At 35.1% G+C, this 17,256-nt stretch overlaps 1 protein-coding gene across 6 annotated transcripts in view; it reads left to right on the forward strand.

Moving 5' to 3' along the window:
* MEF2A (myocyte enhancer factor 2A) overlaps window positions 1–17,256 on the forward strand; it is a 241,816-nt gene that overhangs the window by 186,371 nt on the left and 38,189 nt on the right. For 4 of the 6 annotated variants that reach the window (XM_036734327.1, XM_036734324.1, XM_036734326.1 and 1 more), the window contains 3 exons: window positions 4,203–4,334; window positions 6,946–7,159; window positions 8,897–8,956. In XM_036734327.1, coding sequence (XP_036590222.1) covers window positions 4,203–4,334; window positions 6,946–7,159; window positions 8,897–8,956 — 406 coding nt within the window. Of the gene's footprint in view, window positions 1–4,202; window positions 4,335–4,398; window positions 4,537–6,945; window positions 7,160–8,896; window positions 8,957–17,256 lie in introns of all 6 variants that reach the window. The other 2 variants (XM_036734325.1, XM_036734323.1) reach the window with 1 other exon arrangement.

Consider the following 17,256-nt stretch of genomic DNA (forward strand, 5'->3'; position numbering starts at 1 on the left):
GGTTAGTTCATATTAATGTGACATATGTAACATACATTAATGTAATGTAATCATGTAACATAATGTTCATAATGTTAAGTTCATCAAAACCATTGCTCTAATAATACCCAGGTATTTCATCATTGAAAATAAACATAAATTTTTTCTTGCGTTTATCAAAGTTTTCTGTTGTCCCAGCAGTCATTACTAGTGAGGTAGGTTTTTTTGTTTTTTTGTTTGCTGCCAATGCTATTATTAATGAAGTGCCTATAATAATCTGTCTTTATAAATAAAAGAGGTGCATTCTCTAACTTTTTTGAAAGTTACATTTTCTTTTGTAAACTATAGTAATAGAGAAAGCACTTATATTGTCCAGAGACATGATGAGTAAGAGGAAAAGGAAGAAGCCACAAGGATAGAAAGGTATAGTTGGACTTGGAGGATCAGAATATCATATTTAAGTCTTGGTTCTACTAGCTCTGTGACCTATGGTAAGTGATTTCATCTCTGTGGTCCACAGTTTCTTTATCTTTAGGGGTTGGAGTAGATGCTCTAAAATGGATTTTGTGAAATAGGAACTTTAACTATAGACATTTAATTTTTTTGTGTGAAAACTGAAATTTTTTCTTTGATAATGCTTGATTGACCATTAGGAAAAAAAAAACCAAACTGTGATGTTTTTGTTGTTCAATGAGACCTTTCTTTTAAGACATTTTATAAACAAAGTTGCAAATAACATTAAAATATCTAAACATAGTGATACCTTGTTAGCAGAGAAGTTTAAAATAACTGTTTTCAGCTTAGATTGGTTAATAGTTAATTGCTCATCAAAGTATATCCCTTCAGCAGTTTGTAATATATACTTCATAATAGTTACAATTAAGAAAAATTGGAGTAAATCATTCTAAATTGTAGAAGCCCCTCAGTGTTTAAATTATTATTATGTGGCTTTTCCCCCAACTATGTCAAAACTTCACGGAAACATTTTTAAATATCATCTGTTAGCACAAATGGACTTTAGAAACAATATTTACTGCAAAATGAAAAACAAGTTACCATTATTAGCCATATAGAAAGCATAGGTTGCTACTGTTTGTTTTAATGGATAGTTTCGCCATTAAAAATCATCTATATCCTCAGTGATTAGGAACATTCTCTGTCTTTGCTCTTCATTGAGCTCAGAGCCTATTATGCTTAACTTCCTAGCCAGCGAAAAAACTAAAGCTGTCTTGTGTCCCTTGGGCCTCGCCTGGCCTTGTCAACAGATTACAGCATTCCACTTCTTAGGACCAGCCGCTCTGGAGAAACTTTTTACTATTATGCTATTGGGTAATGATAAAGACGACAGAAACGGTCTTTTATGGTAGTTGGGTCCTCAAAGCAATAGTCAGTGTTTTGGAGATAAGGAAACAAGTTGGATATCAGACATTAGGACATTAACTTGTTATCTCCAATAGTGAACCAACCTCTTAAGTTTTCTGGCAATGTCAGGAACCCCATCTGCAGTGAAGATTTCCAGAAACTTGAGCTATAGATACTACAGTATTTTTCTTCCTCCTAAGTAAAAGCAGACCCTACCTTTGTTAGAATAAAAATCATGTGTAATCATTGAAGAAATGCGGTAATGTTACTTAGAATAGTATAATATCACATATAGGGTTTTTGCAAATTCAAAGACACTTTCTCAATTGTTAAAAATTTTTAGCTTATATGTTAGGATGCGAGATGTGGGATTCAACTTTCTCATTTCTTATTCACTTGTAATGATTTTTTTTAGTATTCTCAAAAGGAACAATAAATATTATTTTTAAATGACAGTAAAGAAAGAACATCTAAAGAATTTAGACTAAAGTAAAAAGCAAATCCTTTTTCACTGACATAAAACAGATAAACTAGAAAATGCAGTATAATTTAAGCAAATATTTTTGCCAAATTTAGATTTTTAATACTTTATTATTTTTAGGAGAACACGTATTTTGGCATAGAATCTGTATCAAGTTGCTGCTAATTTCTTGTGTTTTGTTTAGGTCTGTGTAAGTTATGAGGTTTGATTGTGAACTGGTATATTAAGTGTTAACATTTTTCTTGCTGATATCAGTATGCAGAGAACTGGCAAGCAGAACTTGCTGAGAAGAGTAGAGAGGATAACTGTCTCCGACCTTCAGTGTCCTAAACAACAGGTCCTTTTATGGCAAAGACCAAATAAATGTTCACATGATTGGTTAGACCAGGAAAGCTTAGTGTAATGACAGGTGTTGGAGAAACAGGTGTAGCATTTGCCATGTGCTGATTTAGTGATTACATTTTAGCTCTGTGTGTGGGATGATACATAGCATATGCCAAGTAATTTGAGAAGGAATTATATCTATACTGATGATGATCTTTGAGGATTTTATTTTATAGCCAATGTTACCATTATGAAATCAAATAAACAGTCTGATAGTAGAAATACTACGTAAAAATTTCCAGAATTTAGGGCTCATGTTCCTGTCTCTCTCAAAACAAAAATTATCAAGGAAAGCATCATGATGATAATGTATTTAAGAGATGGAATCAACTACTTTCATTATTATAAACTTAAAAATCTTGAGTAAAATAAATAATAGGGTAATTTATTAAAAAGCTTACAGTTAGGTTAGCTTGATCAAAAATTTATTCAGTGACAAAACAAATTCTCCTAGACTTTCTTGAAAAATCTTATATACTTCTGATTATACTCTCTCCTTATGGTCAGGATAACATGTAAGTCTCAGAGCTACGTAAATTATTTAACCAAGTAATTCTGCCAAAAGTAGACCCCACTGGGTTAGAAAATCAGAAGGCCTCTTGGAAGAGGAAGTTGAGAAGAAAGTATGAGAAAATTTCTACTTTTTTATCCCTTTAAAAAATTTAATAGCTCATTTAAAGGTATTTATTTTGAAGCCAGTGCTCCAAGGTGACAGTATGTCACTAGGGATACTGAGTTACATTCTGTAAACAAGAATTACAATCCACTGGGCAAGCCAACAGCACTATCAAAGCATTGAAGAAGATATGTAAAAAGAACTATAAAAGCAAATAGTTACATTTTGAGTAATTGTTTTATTTATAAATGTTTTGTGTAGTATTTTTCATTACTTGAGTGCAAAGTAGATTGATTTATTTATACATTTTTATTCAGATTAAAATTTAGAATGGAATTACGGACTACCTTGTTACGTTGTTGTTGAAGTAGAGAACAGGTTGATTGGGTAATCCATGTTATTTTCACAGACAAGTCGTTTAGTCGATAAGCATATATTAAGAGCTTACTATGTGTAAGGCACTGTGCTAAGTGCTGGGAATACTGAAAAAGGTAAAAATATGGCCTTAAATATTGCCCTCATGTTACATTTTAATGAGAAAGACAATGTGGAAATAGCTATGTACTCACAATGTAAATGAAAGATTATATATGTGTACACAGATACACACATATCCTTCCGTTTACATTGTGTCTGTGTATGCGTACATACACAATGTAAATGGAAAATAACCGGAACGAATTGAAGAGGGAGAGGGACAACCTGGAAAGGCTACCTGAAATTGGTAGGATTTAAACTAAGTCTTTAGGGAAGCAATGGAGGCCAGAAAAAAAAGGATTCCAGTCATGAGGGATAGCCAGTTAACAATTACAGATACAAGAGAAGTATATTTTGTGGAAATGCAAATAGGCTACCATAGCTTGCAGTTAGAGTGTGTATGGGGGAGTAACTTATAAGAAGATTAGAAAGGTAAGATAATATATCACTGAAATAGTTATTTTATTATAGAAGTGCAATAGTTGAAAAAATAACAACAAAGCTTTTCAAAGGACCATTTTTTACATTTCCATTTTTGCTCTATAAATTCCTATTCATCCAACTGTCATGATAATAAAGCTGATTAAGGCCCATCATATAGCAGTAGAAACTGCTAAAGCCATATGTGACTGTAATGTTCACTAAGTAGTTAAAAGGGAGAAACTAATTTAACTATGACTATTCTTTCTACTTCACGGTAAAACAGGTTATCTTGAGTATTCACCGTGATAGGTTATCTTGAGTATTCTTATTGAATTTGTTCTTTTTTTGAAAACTAGAAGTACATTGAGAATCCTTTCAGTGGCTCAACATAGTTTAGTTCAGTCTGTGCTCTCTTAATAAATAAAAAAAATCATGGCAAGTTAGTATTATTTGTGTGTGAATTCTCCAATTGTATTTCAGACATTAAGAAAGAAAGGCCTTAATGGTTGTGAGAGCCCTGATGCTGACGATTACTTTGAGCACAGTCCACTCTCGGAGGACAGATTCAGCAAACTAAATGAAGATAGTGATTTTATTTTCAAGCGAGGCCCTGTAAGTACTTTCATTTACCTTTACTTTTTATTTGTTGATCCTTTTTATTAACTTCATTATTTAGGCTCTGAACAAGAAGGAACACAGAGGGTGCGACAGCCCAGACCCTGATACTTCATATGTGCTAACTCCACATACAGAAGAAAAATATAAAAAAATAAATGAGGAATTTGATAATATGATGCGGAATCATAAAATCGCAGTGAGTACTAAAGTATGGTTTGTGCTTTTATCTTGTGCATGAAGATGTTCACAAATATAGCTTATTATTTTATTATTCAGTGCTACTCTCCAAAAGCGATAGTATGAAATCATTCATTAAGGAGCAGAGATTCCTTTTTACTTTGTTAATTGTATGCCAGCCTATATCAGCACTGGAAAATAAAAAGATAAATGACACAGCCTCAGCCCTCAGGAGGTCCCTGTTGAAAAATAGGGTAGGGAAAGAATAATTAAGTTCATGGGCATTTGTCTGTACTGATGTCTAATCTTTTTTTACTTTTGGAAAGAGGGTACTCATTTTCATTTTGATTGGTCGACTTTTTAATTTAAAATTTTTAATTGTTTTAAAATGCTCTTTTGGTGGATAGAGCACCAGCCCTGGAGTCAGGAGGACCTGAGTTCAAATTTGGCCTCAGAAACTTGACACTTATTAGCTCTGTGGCCCTGAGCAAGTCACTTAACCCTGATTGCCTCACCAAAAAAAAAAATAAAAAATACCCTTTTGGACAGTACTTATCTAATATCTTAAAGTAGAAAAGGTAAAACTGAAATTCTTCCCTTTTCTGTTTCCTTACTGACTTCCTTCTTCTTTCCTCTCTGCCCTTAAATGGAGTTTGACAACTTCAAATCTAGTGTCTAGATTTAGCCTACAGTGTAACCTCCTTTAATTATTTAAAAGTAGCCTTGATTGCTGTAATAGTAAAGATATTTTCCTTTTTAGGGTTTTGTAAAAATTACCTGATCCTTACATTACCATATTTGCTATCATTTTCCTACAATGCTGTCCAGTGCTGAATCTATAATAATATGATATTTTGTCGATGTGTTTAGAGCCTTATTACTTATAAGAAATAGTCTTTTCCAGAACAGATTTTGAAGGAGTATTCTCTTTGGATTGGCCAAATGATTTCTGAGGCTCCTTCTAGCTCTAAATGTGTGGTCTTATGATTTTATTAGAACTACTTGTATGCATGTATCCAGTTATAATGAAATGACATTTTCTTTAGAGTGGTGCTTCTGTTAGAGCCTTACCTTTTGCCCCCAGTGTTAGGATTTTATTGGGATAGTTTTTCCAAGCCCAGAATCAGTGCTTTTTCTCTAAGGTGCTTTCCATAGATTTAATATCTAATTTCCCTTAAACACACACGCAAACACAAGTAAATAGGTATCACGAATAGCATTGTTTTGGTTAAACTAATACCAGTACAAGAATACATCTGTTCATTATGACAGTAAACAAAAACTACCTACCTCACAGGGTTGTTGTGAGGATTAGTGAATTGATGTCAAGCTAATGTAGTACTGCAAAAATAAAGTTTTATTTGTTAAAATAAATTCATCAGATTATTGCTTTCTACTTATTGTAAAGTTAATATAATTCTACAGTACACTGATTTATGTTGGGTCTGTAAATTCTTTTGCAATCTTTTGGCTTTCTTCTGGATTAACAGTGATTTGCTGATAAGGGAAAGCAAAGTGGTTTCTTCTCAAAATTGAGGTATAGGTAACTCTTACTTTGTAATAGTTAGGAAGAATTTTTATAGCATCTTTAGAAGGAAAATTCAAGAAATACAGAGAAAAGACTTTTATAAAAAGCAGGAATATCTCTAGCAGACCGGTAATTGATATGAATAGATATGACATGTCATGGAGGACACCATTTATATGTAGTATATGAATTTTCATGGAGTAGTTTACTTAAAGCTTTCTCCTAATAAATTTCTTTGTCCAAATGTATTTATTTTAAAGACAGAAGAGTGAAAGGAACTCTTTATTAATCTGATCTGCCATTTTTATCTGCCTGTTATTTAAGTGTATATCTCTATATGTTACTTCATTTTTACTAGGATCATATAATGTTAAGTATGTAATTAATATGTTGGTATTTTTGGTAGATTTAAAAAAATCAAATAAATTAGTAATTGGTGCTTTCTTTGTTTTATGTCTCATGACTATGTTGAAAATAACACACATTTTATTGTGATTTGAATTGCTAACAAACATAACTCATGAACTAGATTTAGAATAGTTAAATCTAGGCTTACTTTTATTTTTAAGGTGATTGATTAGTAGCAAATAGTTAAGTTTCTTGTTATTTTATTTGTGTTGTTTCACAAAATTGCTTTCAACCTAAAGGTATTCTGGCTTCTGATTTTCGGTTGTGCCAATATTTGTTGTAAAAATTAATATCATAATTCATAGGCATTTTCAAGGTGAACTTAAATTATTTGTACACCAGGCTTTTGCAAAACTGTCAAATAGGGCTAATGTCTATTCTTTTGCATTTAAATGTTATGAAGACCTTGTGAAACAAAGTATACTAAGTAGTTTGTTAGTTCTAATATATAAATGAAAACTAAAATTTCCCCTTTTCTTCCTTTACTTCCAGCCTGGTTTGCCACCTCAGAATTTCTCAATGTCAGTTACAGTTCCAGTTACCAATCACAATGCTTTGACCTACACTAACCCAGGGAGTTCACTGGTATCCCCGTCCTTGGCAGCCAGTTCATCATTAACAGACACAAGCATGCTTTCTCCGCCTACAATGCATAGAAATGTATCACCTGGAGCTCCTCAGAGACCACCAAGTACTGGCAACGCAGGTGATTTTTTTCTTTTCATTTTTCATTAATAGTCTTGGTATTGTAATAATAGAGCTGATGGGTAACTAATGACAAGTATTGCATGACAATATTCAGGTCATCTTCTACCACCTTACTGGCTCAGAATAAGTTAGAATCATTGCTCTTTAGTTTTTTCTTTGACTTTAATTCAAGAAATATTCTTTGAGAAGTATTAATATGTCTAGTATTGTGAAGGATAAAGAATAGTCTTTGCCTTTATTATTTAATTTATTATATCTTTGGAATGATGTGACATTTGCAATTAGTTAATAACAAACTAAGGTAATATTTGGTTCCGTGAGGAAAAGGAGATGGTAAGAATAAGGCAAAGAATAGAAAAGAGCAGGGTAGACTTGCTAAGTCAGAAAAGCAGCCCTTAATTTGAACTTTCAGTGGGATAGCTGGGATTTTAAAGGACCTTCCAGCTGGATGTTGTTCAGTGGGTTCAGACTCATTGTGAGCCCATTTGGGATTTTCTTGGCACAGCTATTGGAGTGGTTTTCCATTTCCTTCTCCAGCTCATTTGACAGATAAGGAAACTGAGGCAAACAGGGTTAAGTGACTTGCCCAGGGTCATACAGCTAGTAAGTATCTGATGCTAGACTTTAACTCAGGAATATTAGTCTTCCTGACCCTAGGCCAACCTTGTATCACCTAGCTGCCCCAGGTGGATAGAAAACTAAAGAAAAGCTTGACATTAAGGATTTTAAAAGTTGTATTTAAGGAACAATGATGAGAGCAGCTTAGCTGGATTGGTGGGGTCACATTGAGGAAAAATTGTATTAATTTTGAAAGAGGATCTACTCATGGACGAACATTACTGGAATTTTCCCCTGTGTTTCACTTCACTCATGTTGGTCCCTTGGCCTAGACTAAATCTCCTTGCTCCTCCCACCCACATTTCTGTACTTGTCTAAATCCTGCCCATTCATCAGCCTAAATTCCTTTTCTCCTGTAAATTCCGTGTCACAGATAGCTTTCCTTGCTCTAAATTCTACATTCATTTGATTGGATTATATCTAGTTAATAATTCAGGAATATATGTCTTTTTTCCCCAACTAAACATAGTGATCCCCTTGAGGGAAGGAACCATGTCTTTTTTTTTGTTTGTTTTTTGGCAGGACCATTGGGGTTAAGTGACTTGTCCAAGGTCACACAGCTAGTAAGTGTGTCAGGTGTCTGAGGCTGGATTTGAACTCAGGTCCTCCCGACTCCAGGCCCAGTGCTCTACTCACTGCACCACTTAGCTGCCCCAGGAACCATGTTTTATACTTACCTTTATCTCCCATAGCACCTAAAAAAGTGCCCTGCACAAAGTAGGCACTCAAAAATTGGTGATTCATTTAAGAAAATTATGGATAAGCATGATGCGGTAAGAATATGTGGACTTTTAAGTGACTAGATATAAAATCTGGAATTGAACTTATAGTTGGGAAATCACCGTAAGTTTTTGGACAGGAGAATAATATGATGAAACAATTGTCTTTTGTTTTCTTTATCCTGCCTTTACTCCTCTTATTATGATTTTATCTGATATTATTTATCGGAAGGGGGTGTGTCTAGAGAATTATGTCCATGGCCAAGTGGGCATATTCTCCAAAAAAGTTCATATTGAAACATTTTAATGTTGATTCCTTATCAGATTATTTTTTTAATGTTCTGGTAGTACTTAATACAAATAGGAATAGCTAATCTTTGTCTTTGTTTTAATATTAGGTGGAATGTTGAGCACTGCAGACCTCACAGTGCCAAATGGATCTGGAAATAGTCCAGTGGGTAAGTGATGTTATTTTTTGGTTCATGTACTATAGGAATCCATCTCCATGTTTGAGACAAAAGAAATTTGATCTCAGATCACTGTCTCCTCCAAAATTAGAATTTAGAAGAGAAAAAAAAACTGGAAAAATAACTAGGCTGATAGATTCTGATTATTAATTTTTAAAGGAAAAAAAATTCACCTCTGTTTCTTTAGAAGCTTTATTTCTTCCTTGAGCTTGTTTTCACAAATGTCTTTTTTTTTATTTTGAAACCACATGTGAAAGCTGTAAAAAAAAAAAAAAAAATTCCAAGAATTAAGCATTTGCATCAAGGTATAATAACTTGAGTAGAAGCATCCCAAAGTTTTTGTCTCATTATTCAGTGTTTGACTTTATAAAAGATTGTCTTCTTATAAAATTATAATTTCTTTTCTATAACACCGTATAATAATCAAGAGAGTTCAGAGCATGAGGTGGCAACCTTGTATCTAGATGTATAGAATTGAAGGGTTTTATCTTCAAAAGATCAGCATTTCATTTGGAGAAAAATTTTATTATTGCCACTTGAGCTTTTCCGTTTTGATTTTCCTACAGATTTGACAAATATTTCAACAACATATTACGTAAATATTGCTGTGAAAATTAGTTCCTACAATTTATAGAGAATATTTAAGATAATTAATATGTTCATTCATATTTTCCTCAAAGCATTTCACAACAAACTGTGGGAGGGTACAAAGATATTTTAGAAGCTTCTGCAGCCCTCGATGATATGTACACATACAACTACTCTGCAAAGCCATGTATGATCATAGGTGTCATATGAGTGATATGACAGCACAAAGTGCTATAGAAGTTTAGAGAGAAAACTTATTTGATGGTGATTGCCTTAATCTGTTTGGAGATCAGTGGAAACTTTCAAATCACCGGGTGGGTAGGTGGTATAGTAGATAGAGCACTGGGCTTGGTGTTAAGAACTGAGTTCAAATGTGACCTCAGACATTTACTGACCCTGAGCCAAGTCACTTAATCTTTGTTTGCCTCCATTTCTTCATGTGTAAAATAGAGATAAATAACAGCATCTATCTTGGAGGGTTGGTGTGAAGATCAAATGAGATAATATTTGTGAAGTGTTTAGCACATTGTAGGCACTATGTAAGTGCTTATTCAGTTCTTTTCCCCTGAATAAAATTGGCAGAAATCAAGTTTGAGGCTTGGTCAGCATTTTCTGAGTAAGACAGTGAATTGTAAAACATAAAAAAAATTAGGGCTCCATTCTTCAGTACTGTGGTGGATGAGTGTTCGTATTGATATGGGTTGGTGTTCCCTCCAGGGATATAGATTGCAGCCTATCTACATTCTCTTGGCTACTTTACAGACAATCTACTCATGGTGCTTGGAAACCTTTCTCTAAAACTCTTGATATTTGCACCAATAGAATGAAACAGGTAGGATTTAGAACAGTTTGTACAATGACAGCCGCAATGTAGAAAAACAACAGCAGTGAAAGATAAGAGCTGTGACCAGTGTAGCAACCAACAGATAGGCAATGAATTGTACTTCCCGTATTAGACAGTTGATAGGCTGGAGATTCAGAATGAGGTGTACATTTTCAGACAGAGCCAACATGTAGATATATTTTGCTTGACTATATTCATTTGTTACACAGGAGAGTTAACCTTTTTTTCCCAAGGGGAGGGGTAGAGAGGTGGAGAATTGGAGAGAGTAATAGTGGTAGTCGCTTCCCCACCCACACCCCCAAAAAGTGTCAATGAAACATTAAAATAGAAAGAAGAAATTAGAAAGAAGTTTAAGTGGAGACACAGATAAGCAAGGCAGTGTTGGAACTGAGTTAAAATTAATATATATTTTCAAAAGGAAACTTTACATAATAGAGTGATCAGTTCTTTGGATCAGAGAATGTTATGTTTATTGATAGCTGTTTATTTAATAGTTTATTGATTTTTTAAAAAAAATTTTAATGACATTGCATAAGTCCTAGTGAAACACTTAAGCTATGCATCAGTTATCTCTTTCTTATGACAGAACTAGCCCACCTCCTTTTTCCATCATCTACTTCTCTGATGATACCCTATATAACTTCTCTTTTGCATTTCTTCATTGGTAATATACTGCAACTGATGCTCACTGTGCTTTTCTTCATTGCCAGTTGTGTTACTGCAACTTCATTTTAATGAGAAGCAGCAAAGGGAAAAATAAGGTTACAGATAGCTTGGCAAGAGACCCAATTAAGCCAGATTGTCTGTAGAACATTTAAACATGAAATTGGAGGGAGGCCAGCTGACAAGAAATGGAAAAGATAGGTCAAGATAGAGTGATAGAGTCAAGATTTGAATTTGGATCCAGGAACACGATGTGTAGTGTTCGAAAGCACTGTTTCCACTATACTATGCTGCTTCTGTCTGTATGGGATTATTCTCACAAACATTTTGTTGAAATGGGGAAGCATGTATACGATTCAGTACTCATTATTATTGTATTGACTATGACTATAACAAACGTTTCCCTCCACTTGTAATAGTGGAGTACCATATTTGAGCTCTAACGTAAGTAGTCCCCAACAGAAATAAGTGGAAAAGACACTAAACAAAAAAGAAGACTAGACACAAGAATTAGCCACAAAGTAGGCCATGGTGGAAGCAACACTATTTTGAAAACATTAAAGAGTCATTTTTCAAAATAGAGGTGAGAATACCAAACAGTTGGGGAAATAGTATATGTTATTACTACCTTTAAAAGACCAATAAAATAATAATAAGTATTGAATCGTATACGTGCTTCCCTATTTCAACAAAATGTTTGTGAGAGTAATCCCATACAGACAGAAGCAGCATAGTATAGTGGAAAGAGTGCTTTCGAATACTACACATCGTGTTCCTGGATCCAAATTCAAATCTTGTCTCTATCACTTATTTACCTGGGTGACCTTAAGGCAGGGCTCTTAACCTCTGCAATTCAGGTTCCTCATCTATAAAATGCAGGGGTTGGCTAGATGAACTATAAGTGTTACATCTCTGGAGTTAGGATCTACATGTGCATAAGAGCATTTTTGATGCAAGTATCAGAAAATGAAAGTTTTCACGAATAGCAACACAAAATTTCACAAATAGTATTCTGTAACTGAGTGGTTTCGGATGCCTAAAGAAATGGGGCCTCTAAGCCTATTATATAAGGATCTCTTTGGACTGCATATTGACTTAAATTTTAAAATGTAATATTATCTATATTTTTTCATATTTGCATTTTATTAAATATTTCCCAATTACATTTTAATCTTGTTCAGTCCACCCTCAAGAGTTTTGCAGGCCACATATTTTATACCTCTGCTATAACAGGCCCCATCTTTGCAGTGTTAAGGTTGAATGCAAGCTACAAAGAATACAGAATCCCACTATGCTTTAAAAGCATTTAGGACTTACCTATATGTAGTAAATATCGAATTACATATGTTACTCTACTAGGTCCTGTACAGAGAGAATAAAATAGTTATGATCCCCTCTAAGAACTTATAGATTCAGAAAGGTGACTGTGGTGGAAATAAGGATTTATTAAAGCGGTATGTGAATAGGCATAAAGTGATTTACATCTCAACTGTGTTCTGTCTCCTTTACCATCAACTCTGACCTTTCTGTGCTTCAGACATGTTTTCATTTGTTCATATGACTGCTCTACCAGGTTATCCTAGCAGTACTTTAGACTCAAATGTCTAAAACCAAGCCTCTTTTTCCTTAAAACTGCTTATCCTCTTAATTTCATTATTAGGGTTGGTGATGCCCATTCTTTTTATTCTAGACTTTGGGGTGATAACTTTGACTCTCGTTACCTCTCCCTCACCTGGCATATCTAGTCAATTATCAGTTCCCAAAAGTGATTCTTCAGATTTATTCTACCTCCTTAACAATTCACATCTCTTATCTTATTTCTTTTCCTACCCAAATACCAGCATAGTACAGTATCAGCCTCCTCTACTACTATAATAGCTTAACGGTTTTTCCTGCCTCCATGTTTTCTCTCTCCCAGTAACTCTACCAGACTAATCTTCCTTTTGTATAGGTCTAGTTATACCACTCTTTTGCTCAAAAATCATCAGTGGTAATCCGTTACCTACTAAGTAAGTTCATATTCCTTTGCCTGGCATTAAAGGCACAACACAATTTCATTCCGGCTTCCCATTTCAGCTTTATCTCTTATTACATGTACTTGTTAGCAAAGTACCAAACTGTTTTTCAGAGTTGTTGGACTAATTTGGAGTTCTAATCACTAGTTAAAGGGAAACCTTAGTTGCATAGATTTTGTTCATGCAAAAGTTTTTTGTCTATATAATCCAAATTACCTATTTTATCTTTTATGATTACTTCTATTCCTTTTGTTAAGAATTTTCCCCAGAGAGAATACACGGGTAATATACCTGTTTTGAACTTATTGTCGTAAGATATTGTATCAGTAAAGCAAGGTTCATGATATCAATGGTGACCATAAATATGCTTGTATAAGAGACTCTCTGTATAGAAGGCAGAAGAAGTAAAACATTTATTCAGACACCAGAGGATCAGATCCCAAAAACAATTACCCCAATTTGACAGAGCAGTAATTGTATCCCAAAACCAGTAAGTCCACCTCAGTGTACCAGCAAGGAGATTAAAAAACAGTATCATAACAAAAAACCAAGCCATCCTGTAACCCTCCTTCTGCTAGGGCTTTCCTGTAAACACTCTTACGAATCCTGACTGTCTGCTTGCCTGCTCCCCTCCTCCCACAGTTCTGAAAGCCCTTGCAGTTCTCAGAGCCCTTCTAATTCTCTCTCTGTCTCTTCCAGTTCTGCATCCTTTCTCACAGATCTCTCTTCTCCTCTTCCTTCTCCTTGTAGCTCTCTGGTCTCCACAGCTCTCTAGTCTGAGCTGAGTGGCTACCCGCAGGGTATATATACCCTGTGTAGGCCTGGGGCTTAGCACCCAATAGCAAAAGGGTATGGGCCTGCCTACAAGCAAGCCTCTCCTAATCAAGCTTCCCTTAACTAGCTCCATCTGAGGCCTTTTGAATGGACTGGGAAGATCTTTGATCACATTAGCACCACAGATATTTGTCCAAACCTAATTTCTGCCAACAACCTTCATTCTCAGGGATTCTTGTCAAATAGGGAGTTTCTGAATTCTAGGTTATTTGAGTATGATTATTTCTCTTTATGGTTTCCTAGTTGCTTGTTATTCCTTTCCACCTGCCTTTTCACTCTTTACCCATTTTTCTCTCTGCTGTATTTCTATTCTGCTTAGTTTTATACCCTGGGTACTGATACGCCTCTGCTTCATTTAAAATAATTTGAAATGATTTTCAACTTGATCTAGGTTTGAACTGCATTATTATCATCCCATTGAGTTTAAGCACCCTGAAGTCTCACCCTATGCCAGTTTTTCTTATTTTCTTGATTTTTAAAATGCTATGCAGTTGCCCCTTGATATTTGCAAGGATTGGGGTGCAGGATCCCTACAGATGTGAAAAACCATTAATAATTCAAGGCACCACACCAAACTTTTATTTTTAACAATTCTGGTCATATTTATTTAATATACAAAGCAAGTAAAATGATGCTCTGCACCTGTAAAAAAGTTGTAGTTTCTACCTGGGAGAGATTAGCATCTTATACACTATGCAGTGTCTTCTTAGCAGATTCAGTAACAGAGAAGCAACAATCTGACTGCAAAAGGGGAAATAGAAAAACTATGAAAAGATAAAACTCAAAAGGTACAGCAATTTAAAACCATTTAGTAAAAAGTTAAACATCTAAGACCCTGAGAGCATCACTTAGTTGCTTTCACTCATTGCTCTGTTGTTGTTGTTGTTGTTGTTGTTAATGGTTAACACAATTCATACCACTGTAAGATAATTCATCTTTTGTTAGTCAATAAGCATTTATTAAGTGCCTGGCACTGGGCTAAGCACTAAGGATACAGAGAAAGCAGAAGACAGCTCCTACTTTCAAAGAATCTAGAGGAGTGAGACTGTATGCAAAAAATCTAAGTACAGACAAGTTATATATAGGATAAACTGGAGATAATCAACAGAGGAAAGGCACTAGCATTAATTGAGATTGGGGAAAATCTTGTAGAAAATAGGATTTTAACTGGGATTTGAAGGAATCTAGAAAGGTGAAATGAGAAAAGAGCATTCTAGGCCTGGGAGCAACCAGTGAAAACTCCTGGAAGTGGGAGATATTGTTTGAAGAGTAGCAAAGAGGTCAATCTCAATGAATTGCAGAGCACATGGGGGTAAGTAAGGTGTAAAAAGACTGGAAAGGGATGAGGGGAACCTAGTTATGAATTTCTTTGAATGGCAGAAAAAGGATTTGATTCTGGAGGAAATATGGAACCTCTGGATTTTATTGAATAGAATGACATGATCAGATTTATGTTTTAAGAAGATCAGGTCACTAAGCAAAATATAGAAGAAGAGAGTCCAGGACAGAGTCCTGAGGGACACTTACCATTAGTAAGTGTGACCTGGACAAAGATCCAGCAAAGAAGACTGAGAAGGAAGTTTCAAACTGGTAGGAGGAAAACTTAAGAGAGAACACTTCCCTGAAAACCTAGAGAGAGGAGGATGTTTGACAGTATCAAAGGCTGCAAAAAAGATCAAGAAGAATGAAGACTTAAGAAAAGGCCATTAGATTTCACAATTAAGAGATGATTAACAACTTTGAAGATGGCAATTTTGGCTGAATGGTTAGATCAGAAGCCAGGTTGCAAAGATTTAAGAAGAGAGTGAGAAGAAAGGAGGTAGAGGTACTAGTTGCAGATGGTCTCAAGTTTAGCCACAAATAGGAGGAAGTATTTTTGTTGGTGGTAGATCAAGTAAGGGGTGGTTTTGAGGCTGAAAGAGACGTGGGGGTTTGTGGGCAGTAAGGAAACAGCCAGTAGACAGGAAGATAAGTGAAAGAATGGGAATGATAGAAGAGCCAATCTACAGGAGAAGACAAGATGGAATGGGATCATTTGTGCATATAGAGTGATTTGATTGGTCTTGGCAAGAAGGTCCATATCTTCATGTGAGACAAGGGATCAAAGAGGAAACAATGGGGGTAAGGCATATGGGCGAGGTGAGATAAGGAAAAGGATGTAATGGAACTCTTAGTGAATTGCCTCAGTTTTTTCAGTAAAATATGAAACCAGGTTCTCAGCTGGGAGGGTTGGGGCGTGGGAAGCCACAGGAGGCTTAAGGAGGGATTAAAAGGTATGGAAAAGCCGCTGTGGTGAGTTGGATAGTTATGAGTCAATTAAGGAATAATATATAAAAGAATTGACTTGTCCCAGTAAAGCCCATTTAAAATTGTGTGACATAAATTTGTTGGAGGTAATTAGATGGTTCAGTGTATAGAGTGCTGGGCCTGGAGTCTGGAAGACCTGAATTCAAATCTGGCCTCAGACACTCACCAGCTGCGCGACTCCAGGCAAGTCACTTAACCTCTATTTGCCGTAGTCCGCTGGAGAAGGAAGTGATGAACCACTCCACTATCTTTGCTAAAAAAAAAAAATCACATATGGGGTCACAAAGAGTCAAACACAACTAAAGGCCTAAAGAACAACAAACATAAATTTGTAGTCAGTCCAGTCAATGCAGTGTTGTGATTTTCTTCAGTTTCATTCACCAACATTTGAGGAGTAAAGACAGGATGGTGAGAATAATCCAAAGTTGAAGCTTTACAGGGTAAAATTGGCACTAGAATAAGGGGACAAGGAATTCAAGGGAAGAGTGCTCAGCACAGTGCCTAGCAACATAGTAAGCATTTAATAAATACTTGTTGGTATATCATTTGCTTGAGAATAGGACAGCATAGAGTTGAGGGTCAAGATCAGGAAAGGAGAGTGCAGTCAGTACAGAGGTGATGACAAATCTGACCAAAGGAAATCTTTCGTGTCATTAAAAAAACTTTATTTCCAGTGTACTTTATTTAAGAAGTGTGTTACTATGTAGTTAAAAAAAATGAACTGGCACATGATAAAACACAGAACCCTGTGGTTTTCCAAGAGAGCATGGAACTGCAGCAGTATGTTCCAGAACAGTTCAAGAGGCCATTCAAAATCTTCAGAAGAAATAAGAAGGGAATGAATGACAGAATCTGTAGTCTGCATAGCAGAAAAAATGAGCAAAATATAAAAACTTGAATCCACAAAGATGAATTTCTCAAAAGATGTTAAAAAGAGAAAAACAGATTGAGAATAAATACCAATATACTGAAGTAAAGGACAATCTTCAAAAACAGAAGAAAAAAGCAACAACACTAAAACAACACAAAAACTATACAAA

The sequence above is a fragment of the Trichosurus vulpecula genome, chromosome 8 (genome assembly GCF_011100635.1).
Source record: "Trichosurus vulpecula isolate mTriVul1 chromosome 8, mTriVul1.pri, whole genome shotgun sequence".
Taxonomy (NCBI): domain Eukaryota; kingdom Metazoa; phylum Chordata; class Mammalia; order Diprotodontia; family Phalangeridae; genus Trichosurus; species Trichosurus vulpecula.